General features: G+C 38.3%; 1 protein-coding gene across 8 annotated transcripts in view; it reads right to left on the bottom strand.

Annotated features, from left to right (window-relative positions):
- Positions 1–22234, bottom strand: part of LOC101287519 (zinc finger protein 33B) — a 346100-nt gene that overhangs the window by 308232 nt on the left and 15634 nt on the right. For 2 of the 8 annotated variants that reach the window (XR_007471161.1, XM_033412937.2), the window contains exon 5: positions 16993–17097. Coding sequence is in view for 5 of the 8 variants with exons in the window: in XM_033412937.2 (XP_033268828.2) it covers positions 16993–17097 (105 nt within the window). In the remaining 3 variants the exon portion in view is untranslated. Of the gene's footprint in view, positions 1–1334; positions 2351–5097; positions 8597–9106; positions 17098–22234 lie in introns of those variants that run through there. The other 6 variants (XM_033412943.2, XR_007471162.1, XM_049696647.1 and 3 more) reach the window with 6 other exon arrangements.

Genomic DNA, 22234 nt, shown 5'->3' with positions numbered 1-22234 from the left:
CTTGCCTGATGAAAAGTTCACTGAAAGATTTTTAAAGATCTAAATAAATGGAAAATCGGCAAGATGGCAAAAATAAGATTCCAGCCCTCTCTCTCCCTAGAGACACCAATTTAACAACAATCCATAGATGAAAACCAATATATGCAATACATTATGGAAGTCCCAGAAGGACAAGAGAAAGAGAGCAGAAATATATTTGCATGTCAAAAGGTGAAAAATAAATCTGAAAAAATTCAGGGGAATTTTACCTTAGTGAAACTTCTAGGGGTTCAGTGGTGTAGAGCATGTCAAGATATCCCTTCTATACATGCTTGAAGTGTTAGTGGCAGATAGGGATGCTGTTTGGAGCCTTTGGTAAGCTCACTTCTTGTGAGCCAATTCCTTAAAACCAATCAATCTCTCTGGAGTTTATGCATATTTAATTTAATTATGCCTATTTTAAAAGAGGATGGGGTCATTTAATTTTCTTCTACGTTTATAGGCAATTATACCTCTATCATTAAATTACATGTCAATATCAGTTAGGGTCGCTTTATTTGAAAGTAACAGTAACAGCCAAGAAACCATTAAATAAATGTGCATGCACTCATGTAATTCCATATACGTGATCTTGTAAAATCCACTTGGAATGAAGATACCTCAGACTCCTCAGCTTCTGTTCTATAGATAGCAGAGACGGTGAAGTTACACTGAAGGGCTGCAGTTAATAGAGGGAAGCAGAATTGAAGAAAATGAAAAAACTTTTTTTGCTCTCAAGCATCAGACTGATAAGAAGAAAGTGTGGAAGGAAGATGAATAAAACAAAGCTCAGCACCTACTCTCTGCCCTTTGGTTCCACGTGGAAACTATTATTACATCCTGCTCTTTTCAAAAGAATAAAAGTTCAAGTCTTCTCAATATAAGATACCTACTCCCTGATCTGTCTCTATCCCACACCAAACACCCAAATGTCTACTCAATCTTACTCATTGCCTCTTGCCTTTCTCTCTTATTTAGAGCCCTTCCACACCACCATTTCCTCATACTAGGCATTCATCACTTCTCATCTAAACTACTATAAAAGACTCCTTCCTGGTTTCCCTTCCTCACCTGAACTCCAATTCATCCCGTATATTCAATTTTTAAAAATCTTTTTTTAGGGCTTCCCTGGTGGCGCAGTGGTTGAGAGTCCGTCTGAAGATGCAGGGGACACGGGTTCGTGCCCCGGTCCAGGAAGATCCCACATGCCGCGGAGTGGCTGGGCCTGTGAGCCACGGCCGCTGGGCCTGCGCGTCCGGAACCTGTGCTCCGCAACGGGAGAGGCCACAACAGTGAGGCCCACGTACCGCAAAAAAACAAAACTTTATTTTACTAAATAAAACACATATATAGAAAACCATACAAATATACAGCATAAATAAATGTTATTAGGCAAACATCCTAGTAATTACCACTAGGTCAAGAAATAGAACTTTATACCAGCCACCCTAAAAATCTTTCCCTTGCCCAATTTACCTCTCCCCATAGTAATACCATCTTGAATTTTAGAGTCATTCTTTCTTCGTTTCTTTACAGCATGTGTTATCTCTAAGTGTGCATCTCTAGAATTATAGTTTAGTCTTTCCCATTTAAAAAAGCAAAAAAATAAGAACTGATTATGGCTTTCAATTTTTTCTACAGATTTTCTTCTATATCTTTCTGTTCTTTTCAATTTGGCTTTGAAAAACCTGGGGCATCTGACATGGTGCAGTCCAGATTTTGCTGCTTACACATTCATGGTGCAGTCAGTGTTCCTTTGTCCTCTGTACTCCATTCAAACTGGCTGCTGGATTGACAGGCCTAATCATGCTGAGGGTGATCACTTTAGCAAGACCATATGCAGTGTGTGTTCTTTTACCATGAGGCATATAATTAACTAGTAGTCTCTCTTTGTAACAACTGATGATGCCATTAATTCACTGGATGAGGCAAAATAATGATGTCCTAATTCTATCATTACATTTTTATATATAGACTTTGTTAGAATAATTTTAATTTATAGAAAAGACAGTACAGCGAGTTCTCATATAACCCACACTATCTAGCTCCCAATATGACTAACAGTTTATATCAGTATGGCACATTTGTTACAATTAATGAACCAATATTGATCAATTACTATTAACTAACATCCACACTTTACTCAGATTTCCTTGGTTTTCATCTAATGTCGTCTTCTGTTCCAGGACCCCAACCAGAATATCACATTACATTTGGTTGTCATATCAACTTAAGCATTTCTTGGTTCTCAGTTTCTCAGACTTTCCTTGTTTTGTATGAACTTCACAGTTTTGAGATGTACTGGTCAGGTACTTTTCAGTATGCCTCTTGGCTGAAATTTGAAATTTTTCTTAAGATTAAACTGTGGTTGTGGGATTTGGGGAGGAAAAGCACATAAAATGCCACTTCCATCACATCAGACCAGAGGTACACACCATCAACATGACCTACCACTGCTGATACTGACCTTGATCACTTGTTTGTCCAGTTTCTCCATGGTTGTTATATTTTTATGTCTTTCTTTCCATACAGTACACTTTAGAAGTAACCATGCACAGCCACAGGAATGGGGAGTTATGCTCTTCCTCCTTGGTGGCAATCTACATAAATTATTTGGAATTTTACATAGGAGCTCTGTTCTCCCCCATTTATTTAATAATTTGTATCAGTATGATTGGCTCCTGTGGTCCTCTGACATATCCTCATCAAGGTGGTATTTTTTTGTTTGAGCACTTCCTTACATTCTGGTACTATAAGATGCTCCAGGCTTCTTCTATTTATTTCCTGCCCAAGTCCTACTATCAGCAACTTCTCCAAGAAGCCCTGGTTCCTTTTATGGGAATATGGTTTTAGGAACCAAGATCTGGGCACTGCATGTACATACTGCTATTAGGGTTTTGGTGTTTTTATAGTCTCTCAGATGACAGAGCAAGGGAATATTTTGTGTATACTAACGAGTACATAAGCCTATTTATATAATTCTCATATATAACCATATATATCTATATTAAATTAAACATGAGTTCATACTGATGTTTCCAACTGTAATCCAGAGTACCACGTGGATCATTCTAGCCTCCTCTTCTCACTGATATGTAACCTTCCAATGCAATAGTGATAAACCTGGCTCCCTCATCTGCCATCCACTTACTTAACTGTTCCATTCCAGTATAAATCAGAATTGCTAACCTGTATCCCATGGAAAACAAGTTTATCACCTAGAGTGCTTATGTGCAGTTTCTTTTGTCTTGAGGCTAACAGTCTCATTTCCAAAGTTAGTTAGCACCTTTTCTGCCCACCTCCTTCAGGGAAGTTGTTACATAGATTCTCTTGTCATAGTCTGCAATACTTCCTGGTATTCCTTGAACACCTCAATGATTTTTAAATTTGCCTACATTAAGGCTCCCTATTTGTGCTGTAAACATCTGTGGGTTTGGACAAATGCATAATGTCATGTATCTATCATTATGGTATCACACAGAATAATAAACAGCTTCACCAATCAGGAAAAAATATTCTGTGCTTCATCTATTTAACCCTCCCAACGTCCCCCTAAAGGTCTTGCAAATACTTATCTTGTTACTATCTCTATAGTTTTGCCTCTTCCAAGGTCATATAATATGAATCATACATTGTACAGCCCTTTCAGACTGACTTCTTTCACTAAGCAATATGCATTTAAGATTCCTCCATGATTTTTAGTGACTTAACACCGCGCTTCTTATCAATGAATAATATTCCATTGTATAGATGTACCACAGTTTGCTTAACCATTCACCTACTGAAGCATATCGTGGTTACTTCCAATTTTGGAAATAAACCTGCTATAAATATTCATATGCAGGCTTCTGTGTGAATCTAAATTTTCAAATAAGTTGAGTAATTACCCAGGAGAGCAATGGCTGAATTGTATGATAAGACTACTTTTACTTCTGTAAGACATTGCCAAAGTTTGCAAATATCTTCAACCTCAATTTACAGTAAGAAATACATTTAAATTCATGATCCAATACAAACATTCATTCAACATTTTTTAAAAAGATTTTTGGCTGCGTACGGCCTTAGTTGTGGCACGTGGGATCTTGGTTGAGGCACGCAGGATCTTAGGTTTCAGCGTGTGGGCTCTTCGTTCCGACGCGCAGGTTTTCTCTAGTTGTGGCAAGCAGGCTCCAGGGTGCATGGGCTCTGTAGTTGTGGTGCGTGAGTTCCAGAGCGCGTCGGCTCTGCTGTTTGTGGCACGCAGTCCTCTCTAGTTGAGGCGTGCGAGCTCAGTAGTTGCGGCACGCAGGTTTAGTTGCCCCGCAGCATGTGGGATCTCAGTTCCCCGACCAGGCATTGAACCCGTGTCCCCTGCACTGGAAGGCAGATTCTTTACCACTGGACCACCAGGGAAGCCCCTCACTCATTGACTATTAACAATGTGCCAGTTTTAGGCACTGGATTCATAGTAGTGCGTAAAATAGATAAAACTCCCAGTTCTGATGGAGTTTATATTCTAGTGAGGGACTATAAAATAATAGAGACTAAATAAAATATTTTGTATACTAAATGATACCTTGGCAAAAAACTAAAGTATTAAAGTGGGATAAAGAGTTTACAGAAAACAAAGAACTATGGAGACAATTAAAAAATCAGGAGTTGGGGTGGAGATGGAAGGACGAAAAGGCAGCGTGCAGAGGAATTCTAGGGCAGTGAAAATACTCAGTATACCATAATGATGGATAAATGTCATCAATACATTTGTCCAGACCATAGGATGTACAATACCAAGAGTGAACTGCAATGTAAATGATGGACTTTTACAATGTGTCAATGTAGGCTCATCAATTATAACATACACACCACTCTGGTGCGGGATGTTGGTAACACAGGAGGCTGTGTGTGTGTGGGAAATGGGAACTCTCTGTACCTTCCCCTTAATTTTGCTATGAACCTGAAACTGCTCTAGAAAGATTGTCTTAGTTTTTTAAAAAAAAGCTGCCAGAAGACTGATTCAATCTTTAGTACACACATGTACTAGTCTGCTAAGGCTGCTGCCTTAGTCATTCAGGCTGCTATAACAAAACACCACAGACTGGATAGCTTATAAACAACAGAAATTTATTTTGCACAGTTCTGGAGGCTGGGAAGTCCAAGATTAATGCACAAGTATGGTTGCATTCTGGTGAGAACTGTCTTCCTGGTTAACAGACAGCAATTTCTCACTGTGTCCTCACATGGTGGAAAGGCTGGGGTTCCCATTCATGAGGGCTCCACTCTCCAGACATAATCACTTCCCAACTGTCCCACCTTCTAATGCCATCACACTGGAGATTAAATTTCAACATATGAATTGGGGTGGTGGGACACAAACATTCAGCTGCCATAACAAAATATCACCACAGACTAGGTGACTTAACTGAAATTTATTTGGCTCAGTTTTGGAAGCTGGAAGTCCAAGGTCAAGGTGTTGGTAGATTTGTATTCTCCTTGGCTTGCAAATGGCTGCCTTCTTGCTGTGTCCTTGCATGGCCTTTTCTTTGTGCAATGATCATCCTTGGGTCTCCTCCTCTTTTTATAAGGACTCCAGTCATGTTGGATTAAGGCCCCACCCTTATGACCTCATTTAACTTTCTCTCTTTAAGGGCTCTACCTCCAAAACAGTCACATTAGGATGGATCTGGGGGAAAACCACTTCAGTCCAGGATAACATATAACTGACCTTAAGTATTTTTCATAAAACAGTATTTACCTATATCTGTAATGAATTCTGATATTATGTTTTATTTCTTTAAAAATGTTAGCTCTGATTCATTGAACTGATTTCACAGTTCCTTCATAGGCCAACGTGGTTGCCCTGTAATGTGTTACCTAGGCGAGACTGAATTACATTTCCCAAAATTCCTTTTCCTATATGTTTCCCATGGGGTGGACCATAAAAGAGATTCTTGTGCAAGACTTGGAGGGCATAAGTGATGTAACAGCCATTTTGTATCTCACACGTGCTATTGCTGATCTACTGACCACCTCTTTGGCATGAGACATCTCTAGGACTGTGTTCCACATGGATCCTTCAGCTCCTCTGATGCACACACCACCTCAGTGACTAAGGGGCCAAGCTTCTGTAGGACACCACACCATCAAGGTCAGAGGCAATGAGAACTGACTCCAGTTTTAACCCATCCTCGTCGGCGCCACTCATGGTTGTGAGTTCTCGTTTGTTTTTGCTCTCTTCCACATTACATCCACCTTCCTTTCCTTATTGTCTGCCTTGTGGACTTCAAGAGCCTTCATCAGACATGAAGACAACAACCTTATAGAGACTGCTTAACCAGTTCCCACAGCTGTAGAAACCCAAAGCCCTGTAATAAATCCCTTTAGACATACACACTCTTCTTATGGTTCTATGTCTCTAATTAAATCCTTCCTGAATCATAAATTTGTACCAAATTAGGTCTGGCTTTTCTGAACTGGGTCTGGTTTTTCTTAATTAGATGCTGTTATCTGACTAGAGTCAGATTTAAAGCTATTAAAGATCCTGTTTCGGTTGTAAAGGGTCACTGATAGTCCATGACATGCAGTGGCAATACAGATACACAAATTATTACCTTTAGATATCTGTAATCAAGTGCCTATAGAAAGCAAGGCTCTGGGAAATCAAGTATTTTCTCCCCTAGATATTTTAGTGAACACAAGGAGTATAATGGAACTGGTTGTTACTTCTAAATGTGCTGGAGAACTTTGGGGAAAGAAGATGAGAAGCTCGGGGATTTAAATTCCCAGCTCAAGATCCACACAGGGACCTTAAAGCTTCAATGATAATCTTGAAAGCACCTCATCCTCTAAAGCTGCAGGGCTGAGATTTATGAAAGGAAACCCAGTGACAAATCTGTTGGGTAGCTTAATTACTATGTAAACTGAATTTCCAACCTTACACAGCCTCATTACAAGTTAGGGCACTGACTGGTAGGGAACAGAATCCTGAAAACTGGGACAGGAAAATAAGAACAGAGTTCAATGGAGCCGAGATCCTCAATGCCTACAAATGCTTTCAGTATATCTGTTAACCCCATGCCCCCCACCCCCAAATCCACAGCTATGGCCTCATGAGGAGTTCCCTATGACCAGATGACTGAGAAAGAAAAAACCTCAGGCTTGGGTTAGATGATTCTGCACAGTATGCAGCCCCACTCTGAGATGGCCCTGAAAGTCAGTGGCAAAAGGAAATCATCCAAAGGGGAAGAAATCTGAGCAGTGCACCTGGTTTATTTTACCTGGAAGCAGAGATGGCCAAAGTTATGGGTCTACACGTATTTATGTACAGTGGCTAATGGTTTAGCTAAATGGTCAAGGACTAAGAAGGGGTACCCTGGAAAATCTTTGAAAAGTTCTCGGGAAGAGGTGCATGCCCAGACCTTTCCAAATGGGCAGAGTGAAGGTATTTGTGTACCATGTGAATGCTCACCAAAGAGTAACCTCACTGGAGGACTGAATAATTAAGGACACATTCTGTGGATGCCCATCTCCTTCTGTCAGTCAGGCCCTTTTCCCAGCCTCTTCTGGCATTGCCCAGTGGGCTCATGAATGAAGTGGCCGCAGCAGGAGTGAAAGAGATTATGCATGGGCTCAGCAAAACGGACTTACTCTCGTCAAGGCCGATCTGGCTAAAGTCCCTGTTAAGTGCCTAATCTGCCAGCAGTAGAGACCACCAATTACCAACCAACTTGGTACCATTCCGTGGATGGATCAGTTTAGCTACTTGTTATCAGGGTGACTGCATTAGATCATTCCCATCACAAAACAGATAGTATTTTGTACCTACCATCAAAAGATTTGGAGTACATGGATTTGCCTTCCCTGCCTGCAATGCATCTGTCAAAACCAACATCAAGAGAGTTACAGAATGCCTCATCCACCAGCACGGTATTCCTTGCAGCCTTGGTTTGGCTTCCAGGAGGCTGCTAAAGCCCCCACAGTGAAAGAGTCTCTGAGGGCATGAATGGGAGCACCTGCTGATTTCAATTTGGACTGGTTCTTGAGCCTGCTTTTGGAGGAGGCCCTATACAAGTTGGGCCAATTTGAAAGTAACAGCATCAGTGAGATTAAAAAAAAAATTTAAGTGGGGAAATATGTTGCCTACAGAACCCAAAAAGGACTAAAGGACATATCTGTATTAACACTGTGTGTGTTAAGAACACACAATGAAAAAAAAAACAAAAAAAACAGTCAATAGCTGTTTCTTGACGGTGTCAGGGATGGAGCGGCCCTTGGTTTACAAATAATTTTCAGGAACTTAACTGAGGGGGTAGATCTTTGTGTTATGTGTGGTGAAATAACTTATGCCTCTTTTTGTGAGTTCTTTTGTGGGTATTTATATGTCCCAAGTGGATTTGTGAAACAAATTTCCTCAGAGGAGGATGTCATCAATGTAATGTCATACCTGTGCTCCTGGAGAAAACTGGATGCAGTTAAGGTATTGCCCACGAAGACTGTGCAATGGCATAGTTGCTGAGGTATCCCACGGGTAGCCTGGTAAAGGTGTCTGATGTCCCTTCAGAGGTGAAGGCAAACTGTGGCTGAGAGGCTGTTGAAAAGAGCACTGAACAGAATATATTAGCCAAACCTGGAATAAGAAAATATTTACTACTTGCTATTTGGATGGAAGCAATAATTTTAATAAATTGGGTACTGGGTCCTTAACAGATGGGCCATAGCATTAAGGTTGTGATAATCCCTTGTGAAGTACCATCATTATTTCCAGACTAAGAATAAGCTAAACTGGACCATTAAACAGAGAAGCAGAGGTGATAACCACTTCTCTAGATAGGTCTTTATAATGGTTTCAGTTGGGGTATACGGTACACGGGGTCCCATTTTGTCAATTTGTAAGTGCCAAAAATATAATTTTATTACTCACTGGATCAGAGCATCCATGCCTTCTATGGGATTATGTTAAAATTAAATCAATGGATACCATGAATCTTAGGATGTTTCACCTTAACCAACAGAAATACTGTCTATTTCTTCTCAATGACTCAGTCTGTTTGGGCTGCTACAATAAAATACAATGGACCGGGTGCCTTATAAACAACAAAAATTTATTTCTCACAGTTCTAGAGGCTGAGAAGTCCAAGATCAACGTGCCAGATGTCTGGTGAGGACCCACTTCCTGGTTCACAGATGGCTGTCTTTTCCTAAGTCCTCATACGACAGAAGCAGCAAGGGAATTCGCTGGAGTTCCTATTGTAAGGGCACTAACCCCATTCATGAGGGCTCTGTCCTCATAACCCAATCACCCTCAAAAGCCCAACCTCCAAATACCATCACACTGGCGATTAGATTTCAACCTTACGAATTTTGGAGCAATACACAATTGAGTCTATAGCACTATTTTATGTTCAATAACTCCTTTAAGATTTTAGGGGTAACGTGATTACATTTAGTGGGATGCTCAGGTATAACTATAACTTGAACCCTGTATTAAGGCCATGAAAGTTTGCCAATGGTACATTTCAGCAGATACTAGAGTTAACACTAAAGTTAATTTGGAAGGTATAAAAGCCAATCAGCACCCTTTTATCTTTTGCTGTATAAATTATATTAGTAAATTCTGGATTTCCAATTGGGTCAAACTGTGGACCTAACTTACATAATATTGTACAGCAACTATACCTCAATTAAAAAAAAAACAAAAACAAAAGACTGTGGACTTTTGTATCAGTTATTTTGTTGTTTCCTCTCCCTGTGTCTAAGTCTGCCTCCCTCCCTTCATTCTTTCTTTCCATTTCTTTTCTTTTTGTGGTTACTGGATATACTTCTGAGGAGGAGGGGTTCTTTTTACTCTAATCAAAGTTACAAATTTCTGTCTCCAGAGAGCATCCGATCAGGATCGTCAGGGTTAGGGGCCTGCTCCATGGCAATGGTTTCTGCATATGGCTTAAGGATCCCAGGCTTAAATTGCATTTGAATTAACCTCTTTGCTGTGCCACAGGATGGGAGTTTTCCCCTCTATGAGCACAGAATTTTTTTTCTTTTTTTTTTTTTTACAACATAGAAATAGGTATCAGGTGGTGCAGCAAAAGCATGCTGGGCCCATAACCCAGAGGTTGATTGATTGAACATCCTCTGTCTGCCATGGCTGTGGTCTTTTTTTCTGCCACGCAGGTTTCTTTCTCTCTGTTTTCTCTGTGCAAATTTCCTCGGTTATTTTGGATTTCTAGCCATGTAAAGTCTTGGCTTTCAGTTTTTGTCTCTATCCAATCACCCATGGCATGGACCTTCTGGGTGGTTACAAGGGAGAGTATCAAAGTCCAGCAGCCGGCCTCATAGGTAGCTTAGAGACCACCTGCCAAACAGACTGAACCCAATGGCAAGCCACACAGGGGCATAGCCAATTAATAATTCTCTCTTAGCGAAAACAGCCTCTCAGAGTGGGAAGGGAGAGCGACACTCCAAAAAAAGAACACAGAGCAGAGCAGGCCAAAGTGCAAGCCTACCAGCAATTGGTGGTTCTATCCCAAGTGGCCTCTGCCACATCACAGAACCAGTTAGCCAAGAGCAATGAGCTAACACTGACTAGGTGACCTGTCTTGGATGGATAATCCTGCTCATGATGCCAACTGTATTAACTGCCTTCTAGTCACTCTGTTGGTGGCGGGATTCCTGCCCTGGGGTAATGGAATAGCTGAACACATGACATCTCACACTGGACAGGTGAGATCTACATAAGTTTACTAGTTATGCATATTCACAGGCCAGGCAAGAGGGCACCACATGCCATCCAAGGTCACACAGGTAGTGCACTTGGGAACAGAGGGAACAACTAGGGGTTGTGGGAAATGGCTCTGTACTATCAAGAGGGTGCAGCGACCCCTGGTTCCTGTGAGAGGATGGGACTGGCTTTTCTGAGTAATCTCGCGGGCTGGTAGGGAAGTGAAACTTGCTACTCAGGGAAAAGCAAGAACCACAGGTACACCTGGTTGCCTTGGTAAAACAGGAGGATTGTTTGATTACAGGACCTTATCTGTGGGAGTAGAATGGGGAGGGAAATGTGCAAGTTAGGACATTAGAGGACCTTTTAGTTTTAGGTGTTAAGAGACTCTATTACACTGGGCCTTAAGTTGCTATAATTTAAAGTATTTTGGGGACTTCCCTGGTGGTACAGTGGTTAAAACCCCACACTCCCAATGCAGGGGGTCCGAGTTTGACCCCTGGTCAGGAAACTAGATCCCGCATGCTGCAACAAAGATCCCGCAGGCTGCAACCAAGACCTAGCACAGCCAAATAAATAATTAAATAAATATTAAAATAAATAAAGTATTACGAAGACTATAAAAACAACCCAAATATTCATTAGTGGTGATTATAGCTGCAGTGCAAAAACATATGACTGACAAGCAAAAACTTTAGTACAGAAACAAGATGTTATAATGAGAGGTAAGGAATTTAAGATAATTCCAAAAAAAGGTAATAAGTCTTAGAAAAGCAGAAAGCTGTAATTGAAGATATGCTTCAGTGGTTGTCAATATATGATTTCTGAGAATGCATTCCCCTCCCCAGCCCAACCCCACATGGGAAAATTGGTACTGAGTGATGTGAGTTTTCAATTTTGTAAATATGTAAGAAAGCATCCTCACAGATTAATCTGTTCTGTTATATGAGGCAGGGTTGTTTATTTATTTAATACACTGCATTTTTTCGAGTAGTTTTAGGGTTACAGAAAAAATGAGAAGGCACAGAATTCCTATATACCCCTTCACCTCCACCTCCCTCCACAGTGTTCCGTATTATTAATATCTTGCATTAGTGTGGTACATTTTTACAACTGATGAGCCAATACTGATATAGTTTTACAACTGAAATCCATAGTTTACATTAGGATTGACCCTTTGTGTTTTACATTTTGTAGGTTTTGACAAATCAATGACATGTATCCACCATTACAGTATCCTACAAGATAGTTTCACCATCCTAAAAATTCTCTGTAATCCACGTATTCATCCCTCCCACCTTCACCCCGGACCCGTGATCTTCTTGCTCTCTCCACAGTTTTGCCTTTATGAGAATGCATTACAGTTGGAATCATACAGTATAAAGCCTTTTCAGATTGACTTCTTTCATTTAGCAGTACGCATCTAAGGTTCTTCTGTGTGTCTGTTACTTGATAGCTCATTTCTTTTTATCACCTGCTTGAGCATTATATCCTGTAACCTTGCTGTAACTGCTTACTAGTGTCAGGAGATTTTGTTGTTGTTGTTTCTCTGGAATTTTCTACATAGACAATCATGTTATCTGTGAACGTAGATAGATTTATTTCTTTCTTCCAAATCTGTACCTTTTAGTCTTACTGCATTAGCTAGGACTTCCTGAAGGATGCTGGAAAGGTGTAGTGAGAGGGGACCTCCTTGCATTGTTCCTTATCTTATTGGGAAAGCAACTAGTTTCTCACCATTAAGTATGATGCTAGCTGTAGGATTTTTATAGATGTTTATTACCAAGTTAAGGTAATTCCTTAGTATTTATTTATAGTAAGTTAGTATTCCTAGCTTACTGAGAGTTTCTTATTTATCACGAATGGGTGTTAGGATTTTCTGAAATGTTTTTCTGCACCTATTGATATGATCATATAATATTTCTTCTTTAGCCTGTTGACATGATGGGTTACATTAATTGATTATTAAATGTTGAACCAGTCTTGCATACCTGGATGAATCCCACTTGATCACGGCATGTAATTCTCTTTATACATTGTTAGATTCAATTTGCAGATATTTTGTTGAAAACTTCTATATCTATGTTCATGAGATATTGGTCTGTAGTTTTCCTTTCTTGTTATGTCTTTGCCTGGTTTTATAATTAGGGTAATGCTGGCCTCATACAATGAGTAAGAAGTATTCTCTCTGCTTTCACATTCTGTTAGATATTGTAGAGAACTGACACCATCTCTTCCTTAATTTGGTAGAATTCACCAGTGAAAACATCTGGGCCTAATACTTTCTGATTTGGAAGATTAACAACTGATTCAATTTCTTGAATAGATATATGCCTATTCCAATTTATCCTTCTGTGAGTTTTGGCAGATTGTGTCTTTCAAGGAATTGGCCCATTTCATCTAGGTTATCAAATCTGTGGTCTCAGAGTTGTCCATAACATTTCTTTATAATCCTTTTCATGCTCATGGGATCAGTAGTTATGGCTCTCTTTCATTCCTGGTATTAGCAACTTGTGTCTTCTGTTTTTCTTAGTTAAACTGGCTAGAGATTTATCAATTTTATTGACCTTCTCCAAGAACCAGCTTTTGGTTTTACTGATTTTCTCTATTGGTTTCCTGTTTTCAATTACTCTGATATCTGCCCTAATTCTCATTATTCTTTTGTTTTTTATTCCTTGGACTTAATTTGCTCTTTTTTGTCTAGTTTCCTAAAATGGAAGCTTAGACTCTGTGTGCAATCTAAGATCATTTGGTTATGTAATCTTAGATTATTAGCTTAACCTAATTATTTACATAATCTGATCATGTAATTTAGTATATCACCTTTGCCCTGTCAATAAAAGCACCACTCTAGTTCTACTCTGGCCCTGCTCCAGGCTCAATCCTCCTTCTCACAGAATCAACAGTCATTAAGGGCCCAGATCTCTGGGTACATCAGACCCTGGAATTTAGTCTAATTTACAGCCCTGAGTGTCATCTAGTCTGAGGCTTCTTTCCTGGACCCTGTCTTGGAAAGCAGTTGCTTACACAGGGTTTGGATAAATTTAGGCTGAAGGCTAGAGTATTTACATATGTATACTCAAGGCACATCATGGTTTGCGATGAACCATGGGTGAAAAGAGAAAAGGGGCAATGGGCGTAGGGCCTAGATATCCCCATGCATAGAATACATTTTATTGAACATTCTGTTATTTTGATATATAAGTTTTAAAATGTTAGACATTAGCTTTGTGGGCTTCCTTTTATTGAACTGTTGCTCCAGGCCCTACACACATGGGAGATGTGCCTAATGTTGTTAACAACTGCTAAACTAGGAGTATCTATTTTCTATTCACAATTTCATTAAGTTCTGTGTAGGAAACATATAGTTTCCTACATATATAGCCCTGTGAACTTAAGGGATACTTCACAGGTGTTTAGTGCTGTTGCCCTAATTAGTCAATTTATCTCTGCTTTTAAAAAGCTTCATATTCAAATGGTTGCCAAAATCAGGGTGGCAGAAAGGCTGTGATTATTAATACAAGGAAACTTCTTATTGTGAAATCCTGATTCCTTTATAATCTTATTGTAATACAGATTCCAGATTCCTTTTTGATTTTGCAACCTGTGAAGGTTAACTCAAATATATAAACCATAAAATTTCATAGAAATACACACATAAACACACAGACTACCTGGTGAAATATGAATAAGGTCTGTATCTGACTTAGTAGTAGAGTACCATCAATTCCTTGTACTTGCTATGGTTATGTAACATTACTATTAGAGGAAGCTTCGTAAAGGGCACATGAGAATTTTATGTACTATTACTGCAACTTCTTGTGAGTCTATTTTACTATTTTTTTTTTTTTAGTTTTTAAAGCTTTACATTGCACAATATACATCTATAAATTACAATTTGTTTCCTAAAAATAACTATGACATCAAAACCAAAACACAACTTCTAACTTCTAATGTCTGATTACCTCTAAAGAAAATCTTCAAGCCATATGTCTCAAATGGACAGACTTCTCCCCAACATAAATTACGACATAACCTAGTTTGTATTTTTGCTACAATTTTTACAAAATCAAAATATCTGTGAGGTTTTATGCCAGTATTAGTTATGTGACGTTCAATGGAATGTTACCTCTTAACAAGACTGTCCTATACTTGTTGCAGTCTAGAGATATGTCCCATGTCATTACTTTAGAGTAAAATAAGGCCAGTTTGTGGATGAAGGTTACGGAACATTCAGGATGTCAACAGAGCTTTCTCCATGATGTGACTTGTCTGAAATGCTCAACATTTCTAATATTCGCTTCAATCATAAGATTTTTCTCCTGTGTGTGTTCTCTGATGTACAATGAGGTTTGACTTCTGAGAGAACGTTTTCCCACATGTGTTACATTCATAGGGCTTCTCCCCTGTGTGTGATCTCTGATGTTTAGCAAGGTCCGATTTACGGTAAAAAACTTTCCCACATTCATTACATTGACAAGATTTCTCCCCTGTGTGAGCCCTGTTATGCACCGTGAGGGATGATTTGTGACTGAAGGATTTCCCACATTCATTACATTCATAAGGCTTTTCCCCTGTGTGTTTTCTCTGATGCAAAGTAAGTCCTGATTTCACACAAAAAGATTTTCCACATTCATTACATTTATAGGGTTTTTCTTCTGTATGCGTTCTCTGATGTACGATTAGAGCTGACTTATGGCAGAAAGCCTTTCCACATTCACTACATTCATAGGGTTTCTCCCCTACGTGAATTCTCTGGTGCTGAGTGAGCTGTGATTTCTGGCAGAAGGTTTTCCCACATTCACCGCACTCATAGGGTTTCTCCCCTGTATGTGTTCTGTTATGTTTAGTTAGGTATGATTTATTATAGAAGATTTTTCCACATTCATGACATTCATAGGGTTTCTCCCCTGTATGGGTTCTATAGTGTTGAGAGAGGGTTGACTTATGGCTGAAAAATTTCCCACATTCAGGGCATGCAAAGGGTTTCTCCCCTGTGTGAGTTCTCTGATGTACCGTAAGGTCAGACTTCAAGCAGAAGGTTTTCCCACATTCGTAACATTCATAAGGTTTCAACCCTGTATGAATTATCTGATGCCTGGTGAGTACTGACTTATGGTAGAAAGTTTTCCCACATGCACTGCATTCATAGGGTTTATCTCCTAAGTGTGTTCTCTGATGTTGTGTAAGATGTGACTTCTGACAGAAAGATTTCCCACACTCAGGACACTCAAAGGGTTTCTCACCTGTATGAGTTCTCTGATGTACTGTAAGGTGTGAATTCATACAGAAGGATTTCCCACATTCATAACATTCATAGGGTTTCAGTCCTGTGTGTGTTCTCTGATGTTTAGTGAGGTCTGACTTCTGGTAAAAAGTTTTCCCACATGCATTACACTGATAGGGTTTCTCCCCCGTATGTGTTCTCTGGTGTAATGTGAGGGCTGACTTGTGGCTGAAGGCTTTCCCACATTCACTGCATTCATAGGGTTTCTCCCCTGTGTGTGATCTCTGATGTTTAGTGAGGTTTGACTTCTCCCAGAAAGTTTTTCCACATTCATTACATTGAAAGCGTTTCTCTCCCGTGTGTATCCTCTGATGTCGAGTGAGGTGTGACTTCTCCCAAAAAGCTTTCCCACATTCATTACATTCCAAGTGTTTCTCTCCTGTATGAGTTTTCTGAAGCTGTGAGAGGTACAACTTCCTCCTGAAATTATTCCCACTTTCATCACATTCATAGTATTTCAAATGTGCCCCATGATGTTTCAAAAGGGTGGACTTCACACATAAGGATTTCCCACAATTACTAAGTTCATAGTGATTTTCCTTTGGGGGAGTTATCTGATGGAACAAGAAGGCTGAGTTATCACAGAACCTTCTCCCATATTCATCATATTCACAGTCATTCCCTTCAGTGATCTCTCTTTTGTGTGTATACAATACTGCCTTTTCAAGGAAGGTTTCTCGATATATGCTATATTCAAAATTTTGCTCTAAAGTTTGAATCTTCTCAAGCTGAACAGGATCCTCATTATGACTGACCGTTTTCCCATTTTTAAAAAATTCACTTTTTTCTCTAGTGTGAGTTTTCTCATGTTTAATATTGAGTAGCAATTTTCCACAGGCATTAAATTCATCAGTCTTTTTTCCTAAATAGTTTTTCTTATTGATAACGAATTCTGAAACATAGTTGAAGTTCATTCCACATGAGTCACACCCACAGAGTATTTTTCTGGAAGGAAAAGAATCTGTGTCCAAGTTAAGTGGTTTTCCTATTACATTACCTTGTTCTTTAGTCAGCATTTTGTTATTGATGAATACAACTTCCCACACATGTTTAGGCTGGTTTTCTTGGCTCTTTTCTTTCATGTGGTCAGTCTTCCAGACTTCTAGAAACAAGAAAAATTAATCTCATCACATGAACATTAACACATTTCTTATGGAACGAGACCTATATACTATATACAAATGCCCTACATTATTTGTAGCTGACTTTGCTTTCTTGTCTATTCTCCAGGGATAAAAATAACTGCAAGTATGTATTTTTTCTATTTCTAGGGTTTCAGGTGAAAATACAAATTCAAGAAAGAAAAAGGCCAGTATAGTGGAAAAAGGGAGAGGAAACTGATATTAGAACACATACATTTGGTTTGCAACATCTGAGGAATAACAGAAACTCTTTAAATTTGAATCTCTCCATGAATCCTCCAAAAAACTAAAAATATCAATATAAGGAGAACAAATAAAATTACCAACAACAATCCATGACTTTGGCACAACTAGGAGATACAGAATACTACTAACTTCATATCACCACTAAGTAAGGAAATAAATATTCAAATACAGAAGAAACTGAGATAGAGCCCATATCTACGAAAAGAGTCAGCTAGAAACTGTGGTAAACACATGTAAAACAAGAGACAGAAAACTTAGAGGTGATTAACCACAAATAAAAATTACTCCCAGCAAGAAAAAGTTCCACTGTGAGTGGGAAAATACTGAGATGATGTCACAGTTCTGATAGAGCTCAGACTACTGGGAAACCCGAATGAAGGGACTTGTAGTATGTGGGACTAAGGAGACAAGCAAGGGCTGGTCAAAGAGAAACTGATGGCAATACAATAATAGTAGGGATAATATCTCACTTTTGTCAATGGATAATCCAGACAGAAAATCCATATGGAAACACTGGACTTAATCAACATATCAGACCAGATTAACAGATATACACAAAACATTCCACCCAAAAGCAACAGAATACACATTCTTCTCAAATGTACAAGGAACATTCTCCAGGATAGATCATGTGTTAGCCCACAAAATATGTCTTAACAAATTCAAGAAGACTGAAATCATATCAAGCATCTTTTCCAACCACAATGATATAGAATGAAAAAAACCAATTACAAGAAGAAAATTGGAAAGTTCACATATATTTGGAGACTAAACAAAATACTAGTGAACACCAATGAGTCAAAGAAGAAGTCAAAGGAGAAAAAAAACTATCTTGAGACAAATGAAAATGTAAACACAACAGACCAAAACTCACAGGATGAAGTGAAAGCAGTTTTAAGCAGGAAATTCATAATGACAATGCTTACATCAAGAAATAAGAAAACTCTCAAATAAACAACCTAACTTTACAACTCAAAGAACTAGAAAAAGAGGGAGAAATGAAGCCCAAATTAGTAGAAGAGGAAATAACAAAGACTAAAGCAGATAAAAATGAAATAGGGACTAAAACTACAGTAGAAAAGATCAATGAAACTAAGAGTTGGTTCTTTGAAAAGATAAACAAAATTGAGAAACCTTTAGACAGTCTCATGGTGAGAAAAAGAATACTCAAATAAATAATACCAAAAACAAAAAAGAAAATGTTACAAGTGACACCTCAGAAATACAAAGGGTAAGAGACTACTATAAAAAACTATACCACAATAAATTTCACAACTAGAAGGAATAAATTCCTAGAAATATACAACCTACCAACACTGAATCAAGGAGAAATTAAAAATCTTAACAGGCCAATTACTAGTAAGAAGTTTGAATCAATAATCAAAAAAACTCCCAGCAAACAAAAGCCTAGGACCAGACAGCTTCACTGGTGTATTCTAACAAACACTTAAAGAATTATTACCAATCTTTCTCAAACTCTTCCAAAAAATTAATAGGGAGGGACACTTCCAAATTCATTTTAGAAGGCCAGCATGACCCTGTTACTAAAACTTGACAAAGACACTGAGAGAAAAGAAAATTACAAGCTAATATCCCTGATGAAGACAGACACAAAAATCCTCAACAAAATATTAGCAAATCAAATTCAACAACCCACTAAAGGCAGCATACACCACGATGAAGTGGAATTTATTCCAGGAATGAAAGGATGAGTCAACATCTGGAAATTAATGTGATATACATCATATTAGGGAAGGATAAAGATCAATGATCATCTCAGTAAATGGAAAAAAAAAAGCATCTGACAAAATTCAACACTCATTCGTGATCAAAACTCTCAACAAAGTGGGTAGTGAGGAAATGTACCTCAACATAATACAGGCCATGTATGACAGGACCATTGCTAAAATCATACTCAATGGTAAAAAGCGGAAAGATTTTTCTGTAAGATCAGGAACAAGACAAGGATGCCCATTCTTGACACTTCTATTCAACATGGTATTGGAAGTCCTAGTCAGAGGACGTAGGCAAGAAAATATAATAAAAGCCATCCAGGGACTTCCCCACCAGAGAAGATAAGACTCCACGCTCCCAAGGCAGGCGGCCTGGGTTCAGTCCCTGGTCAGGGAACTACATCTCACATGCAAGCCACAACTAAGAGTGCATGTCACAACTACAGAGCCCGTGTGCTGCAACTAAGGAGCTGGCAAGCTGCAACTAAGGAGCCTGCCTGCCGCAACTAAGACCTCGTACAACCAAATAAATTAATTAATTTTTTAAAAGCCATCGAAATCAGAAAGGGAAAAGTAAACTGTCATTATTTACAGATAACATGGTATTACACATAGAAAACACCAAAGACTCCATCAAAAAACTTTTAGAATAAATGAATTCAGTAAAGTTGGAGAATACAAAATCAACATACAAAAATCTGTTGTTTCTATAGATTAATACAAACTATCAGAAAGAGAAAGTAAGAAAACAATACCATTTAAAACTGCATCAGAGAATGAAATACCTAAAAATAAGTTTAACCAAGTAGATAAAAGATCTGCATATTGAAAACTATAAGACACTGATAAAAGAAACTGAAAAAGACACAAATGGAAAGTTATTCCATGCTCATAGACTGAGAGAATTATATTATTAATATGTTCATATGACCCAATGCAATCTACAGATTCAAAGCAATCCCTATCAAAATTTCAACAGCATTTTTCAAAGAAGTAGAACAAAGAATCCTAAAATTTATATGGACCCACAAAAGACTCCTAATAGCCAAAGCAATCTTGAGAACAAAGAAGAAAGCTGGAAGTATCACACTTCCTAATTTCAATCTATACTACAAAGCTATAATAATCAAACAGCATGGTACTGCCATAAAAACAGACACATAGATCAATGGAACAGAACGGAGAGCCCCCAAATAAACCCATGCATACAAAATCAATTAATTTAAGACAAAGGATCCAAGAATATACAACATGGAGAAGACAGTCTCTTCCATAAATGGTGTTGGGAAAACTGTATAGCCACATGCAAAACTAACTCAAAATGAATTAAAAATGGGAACATAAAACCTGAAACCATAAAACTCCTAGAAGAAAATATAGGCAGTAGTAAGCTCCTTGATAGTGGTCTTGGCAATGATTTTTTTTTTTCTGGATTTGAAACCAAAAGCAAAGTCAACAAAAGCACAATAAACACGTGGGACTACATCAAACTTCAAAGCTTTAGCACATAAAAGGAAACCAACAAAATGAAAAAAGCAACCTACTGATAGGAGAAAATATTTACAACTATGTATCTGATAAAAGGGTTAATATCTAAAATACATAGAGAACTCATACAATTCAATAGCAAAAAAAAAATCTGATTTAAAAATGAGCAGAGGATATGAATAGACATTTTTCCAAAGAAGACATGCAGATGGCCACAGAGTACATGAAAAGGTGCTCTACATCATTAATCATCAGGGAAATGTAAATCAAAACACTACTTTTTAAAAAATTAGAATATATTTGACATATAACTTTATAAATTTAAGGTGTACAACATGTTACCTTGACAAATTTATAAGCTATACTGTGACTGCCACTGTAGCAATAATTAGCACAACTATCATGTTACATAATCATTTCTTTTTAGCAGAAGAATTAAGTTCTAGTCTCTTTAAGTTCTAGTCTCTTAGCAAATTTGATGATTATAATACCATACTGTTGCCTCTATTCACTATACTGTTCATTAGCTCTCTAAGGCTTATTTACTGATTACAAGTTGGTACCCTTAAATAGCATGTCCTATTTCCTCATCTTTCATCCTCTGGTAACCACCATGTCACGCTCTTGTTTTTAAGAGTTTGGCTTTTTCAGACTCCACATATAAGTGATATCATATAGTAACCTGTCTTTCTCTATCTGACTTATCTCACTTAGCATAATGTGTTCAAAGCCCATCCGTATTGCAAATGGCAGGATGACCTCCTTTTCTTGTGGCTAGATAATATTCCACTGTGTATACATATTGTACACATCACATCTTTTTTATCCATTCATCTGTTGATGGGCACTAGGATTGTTTCCATACCCTGGCTACTGTGAATAATGCTGCAATAAACATCAGAATGCATATATCTCTTCAATATCCTGTTTTCATTTTGGGGGGGTATACAACCCAGAAGTATAAATATTGGGTCATATTCTAGTTCTATTTCTAATTTTTTGCAGAACCTGCATACTGTTTTCCAAACTGGCTGAACCAATTTACATCTTAACCAACGGTGTACAAGGGGTTCGCTTTTCTCCACAGCCTTGCCAACACATCTTAACTCTTGTTTTCTTGATGCTAACCATTCTAACTGGTGTGATGTGATATCTCATTGTGGTTTTGATGTGCATTTCCCTAATGATTAGTGATGTTGAGCACCTTTTCACATACCTGTGGCCATTAACAACACTACTATAAACTCATTAAGACATTATTTTTTTCACACTACACTCAGCTCTTACAGTATAGCAGGTACTCAAAAATTATTTAAGTCAAAAAATGGCCAATAACAACAGGAATGCAGAGCAATGGAGGTAGTAAGGCAGGCAACTGAAATTGCTTTGAGAATCATAGAGTAACCAAGAAAAACGAGTAAAGATGAGATGGGCAAAAACTCGACTACTGACAAATTTAATAATGATGAATATTCAAAAAGTGAATCAAAAGGAGAACATTTTTTGTAACAGTGGTATCTGGAGGTGTGATTCAAAATATCAGTATTTTTGTTTGTTTGTTTTGGGTTTTTTTTGCGGTATGCGGGCCTCTCACTGTTGTGGCCTCTCCCGTTGCGGAGCACAGGCTCCG

This window comes from Orcinus orca, chromosome 14 (assembly GCF_937001465.1).
Source record: "Orcinus orca chromosome 14, mOrcOrc1.1, whole genome shotgun sequence".
Lineage (NCBI taxonomy): Eukaryota > Metazoa > Chordata > Mammalia > Artiodactyla > Delphinidae > Orcinus > Orcinus orca.
The sequence above is the reverse complement of the archived record's forward strand: the minus strand, read 5'-3'. Positions and strand labels throughout refer to the sequence as shown.